This window comes from Centroberyx gerrardi, chromosome 13, assembly GCF_048128805.1.
Source record: "Centroberyx gerrardi isolate f3 chromosome 13, fCenGer3.hap1.cur.20231027, whole genome shotgun sequence".
NCBI classification, from domain to species: Eukaryota; Metazoa; Chordata; class Actinopteri; order Beryciformes; family Berycidae; genus Centroberyx; species Centroberyx gerrardi.
In genome coordinates, this window is record NC_136009.1 from 3,502,225 (window position 1) to 3,513,598 (window position 11,374).

Sequence of the window (11,374 nt, forward strand, 5' to 3'; positions counted from 1 at the left end):
TGGAATATTCAGTCCTTTTGCACTGCCTGAGGAACACCTGTTTGGTTGAAACCCGTTGTGTGCATTTTTCCTGCATACATCAGTTTGTTCTGTTCCCTGAATAGAGGCTTTAAAGTCTCCCAAGTCTCTTCACAAATCTCCCAGCAACCACAGCTGGCACCATCTTGGAGGTCTATTGGAGAATTGCAAAATAATAGCTAAATATATAACAACCAGGCTAGAAAAAGATCCCTGAAAACATATCTGTGGGTATAGGTTCTTCAGTAACGTTGCAAAGTAAAAGTGATTAGTCTGAGGTAGATCTGTTTCCAAAACATGTAGCTTGAGAAGCGTCAGTTCAGTTAACCTGAATAAGCACTTGGTTTTTGCTTTTATTAGCTAGCTAACTTATATGCAATTTTAGCTCCTGTGCAAATCAAATGCATTGTTAACCAGACAGTGATGGACAGCTGATGAGATACTGGTTAGCTAGCTCTCAAGCTGACATTATCTTAACGCAAATTCGATCAGCTGTATCAAAATGATCAAAAGAAGCACAGAGATTAACCATGTCTATTCAATACTGCAACGGTAGAATAATACGTTTAGAAATACAATCAGCTATTTTCGTCCATTGTTGTCTAAGAGGTGAGGACCTCAGGTGCATTACATCACCTGAATACTCCCAGACAGCCCTAACAACGATGCTGTGGATGCTGTGGAACGATAAAAATTTTACTAGGGTGGAGCATATGGCACTGGTGCTCACTTGTTAAGTGCCGTAGGAACCACAAGGGAATTGCTACAGTTAGCTAGCTAGCAAAACAAAACTGACATGATACCGGTGTGAGCTATGGCCGAGCATGAGCCCTAGCCTATGTGGCTTCTAAATGAAAATTGCCTTGATTAATCCCTAGTGTGGACAGTCACTTCCCTAATAGTTTGCTAGGATTGCTACAATAACAATACAATAACTCAAATTGACTCAGCGAAGTAGCATATAGCTAAGCTAAGGATGAAAACATGCTCTATCTGGGCAGAAAAACAAACCAAAAGTGCTTGTGCTAGAATCTTATTTTAAAATCAGAGCCAATCAGTGCTCAGCAAGGTCTTGTTAGCTCACGTTTTATAACGAGAATTTCTTCAAAACTCTGCTACTTGAACCAGAGGTATATGCAAGACTAAGCCCAGTGTTGCCAACTCTTTTCCAAGGAAAGTAGCTGTTGGCTGCTCAAAAAGTCGCTAGAAGTAGCAAGAGTTGCCCTCATGCTAATTTGCATATCAATGTATAACCTACCCTACTAACACAGAGTCGTTGCAAGAACGTCGCTGCAATGTAATTTTTGCAACATTATACGTTGCTGGAACGTCACATGTAATGTTGTAGCAACCTACAAAGTGAAATTCCAGAGTGTCGTCGCCAGCACGTCATTTTAAACGTCGCCAGTACGTTGTCCCAATGTTTCCAGCACTTTTTTGGAGATGTTGTGACAACGTCACTTTATATTGCTCGGATATCGTATGCAATGTTGTGTAGACTTTTCAGTTACATCCTTACATCCATGTCTTTCTCACCTACTGAAGTGCTGTAACTCCTAATATAACCTTTATAACAAAATGAGGATAAACTACTAACATACTGTAACATTGTGACGTAACAGGGGGAAACTGCAATAAATCATATTTCCAGGTGTTAATCCAGCATTAATTTATGCAACAAATTCTTTGTCAATACAAAATAGAGAAGAGCATTGGACACACTGCTCAAAAGTTATTTTTCAACCAATTGGAACTGAATATGTTGCTCTTTCCACAGCCTATTATGAAAAACCACCCATACTCACTTACACTAAGCAGTGTAAGCACTGAGTCAATGTAAACATTGACTCAGTGTTTCTTAACTGATACTCAAAATTTATTATAAACTAGGCATGGATAAGGTTTACATATAATGCAGAGGCAAAGCATGTATCTCAATAATCACATTTCCAGCCTATCGTGCAGACAGCGGGCAGTTACCGGTGGCTCTGCCGCACATGATGTTGATGTTCTTGGTTTTTACTGGGACTCAGACGCAACAAATAGCTATGCATGCAACACTAGTCACTGTCATCTGCATTTCCAGTCTGTGGTTCCACTGCTCTTCGTGCTGCATCAGCCTAAGGAATTACATTTCGAAGAAAAATACATGGCACCATTATACAACTACCGTTACACAAAAAGCACTGCTTCAGCAACAGTCATAGGGAGGCGGTGGTGGCGTTTATGAATGAGAGATGTTGACGTTTTATGAATGAAACATGGCTGTAAACGGCAGCCATGTTTGGGCAAAGGGCCTATTGTTTACCTTCGTAGTCCAATTCTCAAAAAAAAAAGCTTGTAACGCTTGTCAAGGTTCGTCCTCTCTGTAATTGAAAACTGCTCCACCAAAAGAAAGATGTCTCTTGTTGAATATCTGGTATCCAGTGAGGATGAAAATACTCCAGGTGTGCCTTCCATGGACATAGACTATCATTCTCATTCATAAAGGCTGCCACCAAAAAGCACTGCTTCAGCCCGTGTTAGCAAACGTTTATAACATTATCTGATCCATGTCAAAATGGCAAAACAACCGAAAACGTTGCTTTAACTAAGACATTAAATTGACTAAAACTTTTGACCGCAATAAATATAAGACATTTCCTTACCTTGAATGGTGCACAATCCAAGAACGAACAAAATCCAACAGGAACGAGGCTTCCAAACAAAGAAAAAATTCAGCAAGAATCGTTTTCAGAAGAAATCAAGCATGTCTGAGGCGTTTTACAGTCAGTTATTAGCTACAGTAATTTGTAAATGGTGGACCCAATGGCGCTTGTCACGTATGTTACAGCGTCATCGCTACGAGGTCTGCAATTGGTCAGTTTTCAATTCAAACCCCGTGACATATAAACCACATAAATAAAATAACTTCAAGATTTCCTTTCAAATTCTACATTGAGTGTAATGTTAGTACCAAAACGGAATTTATCAATAAAAATAAATACATCATGTATGTTGTTATATTGGAATTCAGGTAAATCATGTTTAGAAATATAATCTGTCCCAGTTACATTTACACTAACATTCTAACATGTCAACAAAGAACATAATACGTTATATTAACAACGTTGCACAGACGTCGTGAAATGACCTACAATACACATGAAATTAATAACGTTGCAACAATGTTACAACAACGTCCTATTGTAAAGTACAATATATGCCATGTTGACAATGTTGCACAGACGTCGCAAAACAACGTAAAACTTCCATTGTATTCTGACATATCAACAGTGTTGCAGATATTGTAAAGGATAGGTTCGCTGGTTTATTATGACATTTCAACAAAGTTGCATAGACTTTGTACAACGACCTAGAATACCCGGTAAATTGTAACGTTTTAGCGACATTGCAGCAACGTTATTATATAAAGTCCAGGAAACGTCATGCAGACAACGTTGAACAGACGTTGTAAAACTACCTTAAAGTACCTGTTGCGTTGTTTAGCAACGTAACTGATAGTAACGTTGTAAGTGTAATGTTGCAGTAACGTCGTTCCAACGTCATAAATGAAACATAACAATCACAACGTTGCAGGGACATACTGTGTTTGTAGGGTACAGCCCCCGCTTTCAGCGGAGGAAGGGGGGCTACGCTGTGTGTGGGAAACACTGTGATCATCAGACTACACTGGATTAGACAAGCAAGTAGAGCAATCCTGCATCAACTGTGCCAATTTATTGCCAAATGCTTTGAGATTCAACACAAACACCATGGTCAGAGAAAGTCGCCAGATTTGTTGCTAGTCGCATTTGAGAAATAAAGTCGCCAGGGGGGTCTGAAAAGTCGCCAAATCTAGTGACAAAGTCACCAAATTGGCAACAGTGAGAAAGCCCCCTATAGAAGTAAAAGGATAAGTTCAAAAGGAGCAAATCGTTGTAGGATCCACCATCACCAGAGGGGCGGGATCATCGACCGTAGAAAAGTCCGTCCAACTCCCCATCATCTTCAGTCTGAACGGTCTCCGTCCCGTTGATAAAAACCAAGCCCACTCCTCAGCCTGACAAACTCAGCCATACCACTTTGAACCTGGACGAAAATCTCATCTAAAGTAGCTTTTCTCTCGCTCGACTTGTTTAAAAGACGTCAAGGAAGGAAGGACGGACTATTTTTTGGTGTTTATTAAGTTTAATAGCAGTGCTGATATGGCCTTTCTGAAGACTGCGCTTTATCTGGGATTCTGCCTGTCCGTCTGGGTGATGACTACAGCAGGTAAAACCACATAATCAAGATAGATAGATAGATAGATAGATAGATAGATAGTGGTATTTTTTTTTACCTTTTTGTTGTTGTTTCGTGGTATCGTATTACTACAATAACCCTATAAATATTCCTATAGTGCTCAATAGTGAGTTTATAGTGAATATAGTGAATTTATCACACTTTATGATGTTTTTATCTCCTATGATATCACTATAATATTTCTATAGGGTAGTATATAATTTATAGCTTTACTATGATAATTGTAGGCTATAACATCCTTTTAAAATGTATTATAAGATTACCATAGTTCCTATTATTATTATTATTATTGGTATTATTGTTGTTGTTACTATAGGCATATTCAATTAAATTAAGTGATTGATTATTGCTGAGCCTATTATGTCGCTGGTTTTAAAATTATTACTTAGATAAACTTTTTCAAAGTTTTCCACTTAAGTATGAAGTGGCTGCTGCTCTGTAACAGTCTGTTCTTTTGGCTCAGACTCTTGGCTTGGGTTTCTGTCAAAATCTGACTTTGATTGGGGTTTGTTCATGTGAAAAAAGCAGAGCTGGATGTTTTAGTCTCTTTCTCCCCTTCTTTTCTATCTCTAACATGATGGTTACTTTTTGACCAAATCACAAAGTTATCAGTTATCAGGTATCAGTTTTGGGAGATAAACTCCAGAATAAAGGGAAGAGAAAGGAAGTGTAGGAGTGAATTTATAAAATACTAAACAACATTGACAAACCAGGAAGGGAGAACAGTTTTAGGTGACAGAAGCGCTTCGACTTAGTTATGGAAAGTCAAGGAATAGTCATTGAACTTTTGCTATGGTTAGGGTTAGTGATGATGATGTGATGATGATGATTTGATGCATTGCTCATGTTGTCCTAGATGGGGACTTTGTACCCAAAGCGGAGAATGTGCATTGGGTGTCTTTCGACTTCAAAACCATCCTCAACTGGACTTCCACACCAAGTCACTCCACATACACCGTCATGTTCTCTGAGTGAGTGCACACACACACACACACACACACACACTCAAACATATCATACTGTACTGTGCGTTTTATTGTATTGTACTGTATTGTAGGCTTGCTGATAACTGGAAGGAGAGTCGTGGCTGCATCCGAATATCAGAGTCAGAATGTGATATGACCAATGACCTCTTACCTCTGGACAGGTGGGAACAGAGCTCTATTCTATTCTATTCTATTCTATTCTATTTTATTCTATGGTTAAATGCTCAACACAACATACCATTCAAAAAACAGGGTTCAAAATATATGGTGAGTCATCTAAATTTCACACCACTCCATTATTGGTCTTCCATTGTGGAGACTGATTACTGAGCTGAGCAGGGAAATAGAAGAAAGTGTCAGGAAAATGCTGATATGTGCTTCATCTGTTGAAATTGTTCATGTGTATGGAGGGAATTGTGCAACTTTTTCTTTTTCTTTTTAAATTATACTTCAGCACTGACATTCTCTGATTGATTCTGTGTTTAGATAATGTCAGCTTGTTAGCTAGCTAAACATAGCATCTGATATAACCATCATTTTCTTGTTCTTAGCACATCTGTTTTGCGCACTAGCTAATGTATCTAGTAGCAGCTAGCGTTAGCATGTTCACATTAACATCAGTGTGTTTGCAGGTTGGTTAGCTAGCTAGCTAACAGTTTGTTCAGGTTAACTGAGCTGACTCTTCTCAAGCTACAACTCAGAGTGTTTTGGAGTAGAGACTAGAGCTAAAGACAAGACAGTTTACTGTGTCACAGTAACCTACATTTGGAAACAAATCCACCTCATCACACTATTCACTTTTACTGAGAACGTTACTGAATGGATCTACAGCCACACCACAACAAGCTTTTCCTCAGGTATCTCTCTGTTTCTAGCTTGGTTGTATATTTAGCCAAAAGCAAAAGCCTCTATTCATTCTGTTATTTGTTAACAGGCAGTGCAACTTTCTCATACCAGGTTTTTCAGTGTTTAAACTAAAAAACTAAATGAAAAACAGGGTAGAAAGTATTAATTCATCACTTCATCCTCTGTGCATTGATTAGACTGAGTTGATTAAAGTGAATTGAGCCCACATCTGTGGATTATTTATTATATATTTGTGAATTCCTATTGGACAGGACCTACACTGCTGACATCCAATCAGACCCTGCTGGGATGGACTACGACCTGGAGGAGTTGCCTCACACATATTCCCCAAACTTCAACCCTTTTAAAGAGAGTAGGTACTCACATACACACACACACACACACACACACTTTGCCACCACGCATGAATCCTCATAGAGATCGTAGATACGCACACACACACACAGACAACACATAAACACACCTAAATGCACACACATACAACACTAACAACACACACACACACACACACACACACACACACATTCTGTCATCACACATCAACCTTTAATACAGATTGGACATAAAAACTTGGTCAGAGCATCATGAGTTTGATTTCTATAATCAGTTTCAACTTCAATAAATTCAATTATTCCATACAAATTCAGAAAATAGAATTCTGGTGGAACAAATCTCATCACTTTCAATCTAAGTAATTTACACAAACACAAGATCTCAAGTCAAGACTTTAGAAACCTTTTCAAGTCATCAAAGTCAAGTCCCAAGTCACCAGAACCCAAGTCAAGTCAAGTCTCAAGTCTTCTCTTCATGCATCAAGTCAAGTCTCAAGCTATTGAAACTGTGACTCGAGTCCAAGTCATGTGACTTGAGTCCCCACCTCTGGTACCAACTAATGGTCACACAACTGTGATGAAGACTTATACATGTTAGAAACAACACATGATATATTAAAGGGACATTAAGTAATCTATGGCCTTTCTCTATTGGCGACCAGTAGCTCATAATATCACACTAACCCTATCAGTAAGTTTTAGGAATAAACCCTTACTGATTCCTGTTAATTTCTCTCTTGTTCAGGTCAGATCGGTGCTCCATCCTTCACAGTGGAGACTGCCGAGGATAACGTAACTGTCCGCATCACCGATCCTCTCACTAGTATCTATAAAGACAAAAAGCTGCTTACTGTCAGAGACGTTCTCCAACATGAACTCAAGTACAAGATCAACTACCACAAGGCTGGAAGTACTGGGAAGGTATTCTGTCACGCAAACACTAACTCTCACAAATGAACACTAACCCTACATTAAAGCAATGTTCCACTTAGTTTTAACATGACCATGAGTATTTCTTACGCAGGTGAAATAGTTCAAGTGATGTTGACCTTAGGTAGTACCTTAGGTTGTGTAGCTTCCTCCATGATAACACCCCAAAATCTGCGATTCTCTGTTATCTGTTGCCCGGTAGTGGAGATTGGAGAATTGTGTTTTTCTCTCTCTCCATTCACTGGCATTATATGACGGAACAGGTCTGAAAATCACACTTCTAGCACAGTCCTGTCACTGAATTGTGGTTAAGTGAATCACTTTCTTTATGTTTACTAAACCTTTCAGTTTGAACAAGTGTAACACTGAAATACGGTCGAAGGAAACTTATGCAGATGGAATGAAGAAAGTAGTATGTTTGCCAATAATTGTAAATAGGCAGAGACTCTGTTTTTTTATATATTGTCAGAATCTGCTTTGTTTGCGTTCGTTTATGTGCTAAAAGTGTGATTGTCAGACCTGTTTTGCCATACAGTGGCAGTGAATGGAGAGATTTAAAAACACAGTTCTCCAATCTCCTCTACCGGAGCAACAGATAACAGAGAATCAACGATTTTGGTGTTATATCCAGGAAGCTACATAACCCAAGGTACTACCAAAGTCCAACATCACTTTAAAGATATTTGGGCACAGAGCCATAGACTATCTTATGAACAACACATAGTTTGAACTGGCCAGCTCTATGCTGCACCCTGAGCCAATTTACCTTCGTAAAAAGAGAGGAGTATAAAGTGAAGAAGTTCTGGACGTTTCAAGATAAGTTTGAACCATTTGTTCTGGGATGTTTGCAATCTGCTTTTCAGTGCTTTCTGGGCACTGGTGAACCATGAGTTGCAGGCATAATGAAAGTAGTTTGCATTAGGGCCCCTGCCAAAGTTTTTAAGGCTTGAGTAACCAAGAATTTGGAAACTCATGAAAACAAACCTTTGATTAATCTTGGCAAGTACTTGAGACATACTTTCACCAGAGAGACTTTCTTTAAGAACACAGCCTACAAGAAACCTTTCTCCTAAACCAGGGAATTTCTGAATCCCCTGTAAACCTAACTTTGATAAAAGTAGCAATAACATTAACAGATCAATATATACATTTCTCACCTCATAAAAAACGTTTTTAAACCATTTTCACAGTTGTCTTTGCTGTTGCATTGTGTAAATCCATTCGACAGCACTGTGTTTGTGCTAGTAGTTGTATTTTCCCCTCACTTGAATATCAGGTAATACGCATGATAGACTCTGCTGTACTTCTACCAAATGCAGACCGATTTTTCTTTTATTTAACTAGTTCATTCCCATTGTGATAAAAAAAATCTATTTTCTAGGGAGACCTGGCCAAGAAAGCAGCATCAAGTCAAAGTTTAAAATTTTGTTTAAAATGTCAAATTTTTAAATTCAGTAGTTTAAATGGTAATTATCAAATCATGATGTCAAACGAAAAGCAATTCTGAACAAAACAGAAGATATTTAGATTATCCAACTAGCAACGAATAAACCTACAACCTTGATGGTAATATTGGAAATCATGTATAGAAAGCATTACCTGTGTAAATTTAATTTATTTATATATACATAGATACCTAGCCAGCAGTTGACAGACAGCAATATGGAGGAGGAGGTCAATTTCAACGTCAACCCAAACAAACACAAAGTTTTCACATTGCGATATTATGGCACGGTTAAAAATCATATTAAAACAGCTTTGGAAACTGTTTGAGCTGATATCAGAAAGATATTTAGCTCCTGATTTCACATCATGATGCAGGCAGCAGCTATGGACGACTGCAAACGTTGTCTCAAATTTCATGTTGGCACTACATTTACATGGGTCTTCAGTGCTGGTGCAGCCAGCCGTATCAACATCTATTCAACATCTAAACATTCACTGGGTAAAGATAGATAGCTGATTGATTGACATTTGATTTTTAATATTCTTTCCCAATAGAAAGAGACCATATCTGACTCCAGCATAGCTGAGTTGTTAAAGCTGGATGCAGGACAGAGCTACTGCTTCAAGGTGGCGGCCTTCATCCCCTCCAGACCCAAAGCGACCCAGCTGGGCGCCTGGAGCAAGCAGCAGTGTACACAGGCACAAAGGAGCTTCCTGCAAGGTGTGTACACTCTACATCTGCATATACCATAGAGGCTATGTAGTATCGCCATATAGAGAGGCTATGAAGGTAAATTTTGGTCATTATTAGGCAAGAGCAAATTAAACTTTAAAGCTGCAATAAGCAATATCAAACCTTATAACCAATCCTGAAACTAACGTGTGCTATGTGGACATTTCATTGAGACATAATGGTATAAACCAATATCCACACAAACTTGCTACCTGCCTCTTCACGTGTTATTGTGGGACATGTGACCTTCAGTGGGAGAAAGTTCTGTCAAAGTGAGACTGGTAACTGGCGACACTTCTCAGTATTTGTCCTTCCATTTGTCCTTCGTAGGCCTCCGTAGTGCAGTGGCTTTGCTGTGTGTTATTTACAAATGTGTTGCGGTTTCTGTCGCCCTCTAGTGGTCCGAAAAAATGCTTATTGCAGCCTTAATGATCCTTGTGGGGAAATTGTTGAAGTCGTTGCAGCAGCAACTAGTATTAGACAGGGATGTAGTGCAGGGTAAACCCAGCAAAACTCAGTTTACTTAACTTTTTAGGCTGACACAAAACTGATGTAACTCAGTTGCTTGAGCTAAGAGTGCAGATTTTTCATCTGTTCACTAAGAAGTTCGTGCAAATCAAGTTGTGACATGAACAAGCCCTTGAAAAGCCCCTTTAAAACTGTATGGAAGGGTGGAAAATCCCCGTAAACAGCATTAAGACCACCATGGGACACTGAAACCCATTGAAACCGTCTCCACATATATACCCGACCTCACTGTTATGCAGAAGCATCTTCATACCAGCACTTTGTTCATTAAAATCCATAAACCGATTAATGAATCAATCATTGTGCTCCCCTCAACCCCCAGAGCTGAGTGTCGGAGCGCTGGTCGGCGGGCTCTTCGTCCTGCTCATACTCATCATCATCATCGTCACGGTGACAGTCCTCTGCTGCACACGCTGCCGAAGACCAAGAAACAAGACCCTCCAAACGCAAGCAACAGCCTAAGATGTGTGTGTGCGTGTATATGTGTGTGTATCTGAAGTACAGGGAGCAGGTCTCCCATTAGTTTTCTATCTCTAGTCTAGTTCTGTCAGAAACTCATAAACAAGCTTTTAAATGGGATTCTGTTCTATCCATTGTATGTTTATAGATGAAATTTCTACGTTAAGTTTGTTCTATCCGCTGTGTTGATGGTACATTTATTTTGTATATTTGTTATTTATTTTCATTGTTTCCCTGGGGCTTTACACCCTTGCTCAGCAGTTTATAGGAATTGTAAACATTAGACTCCAAAGCATCTATTCATTACCATTATGGAATTCGCAAATGCTGATTTATTCTTCTATTGAACTTCTGAGTAACTTGTAAATTGTAAATTGCTTAAATCATATATTCCCTCATTCAGTGGTTCCTCTCCATCCCCTGATAGCCGTTATGTCTTTTATTACTTTTACCTTTCTTAAAATTTTGTTGATCAAAAGGATGGAAAAGCAATAAAATGTAAAAATGAAAGTGTTGTTTTTTTTGTATCTGAAGGTTTGAAGAGTGGAAACTAAATCCCCCAAAAATCACATTTTGACACTATCTTAAAATCATTCTAGTGGCTGTAATATCTACCATGACGACTGAAAATTCACCATCATATACAGTATAACCTATTGGAACGATCTACCGGGGACACGTGGATGACTCTTTGGTGTCTATGTTCTCATCACTTAACAGGGAACTTGACCAAAAACCTGTATTCGCTTCTTTTTTCCAGTTCAAGGTGAATTAGGCTACAATAAAAATAC

General features: G+C 38.8%; 1 protein-coding gene across 1 annotated transcript; it reads left to right on the forward strand.

Annotated features, from left to right (window-relative positions):
* Positions 1-4,027: 4,027 nt before the first annotated feature.
* Positions 4,028-11,093, forward strand: LOC139924387 (tissue factor-like). The gene is made up of 7 exons (XM_071915427.2): positions 4,028-4,272; positions 5,159-5,273; positions 5,360-5,449; positions 6,407-6,507; positions 7,233-7,408; positions 9,419-9,584; positions 10,447-11,093. Exons 1-7 carry the CDS (start codon positions 4,206-4,208, stop codon positions 10,584-10,586), a joined length of 855 nt encoding a protein of 284 aa, XP_071771528.1. The 5' UTR covers positions 4,028-4,205; the 3' UTR covers positions 10,587-11,093.
* Positions 11,094-11,374: the final 281 nt, after the last annotated feature.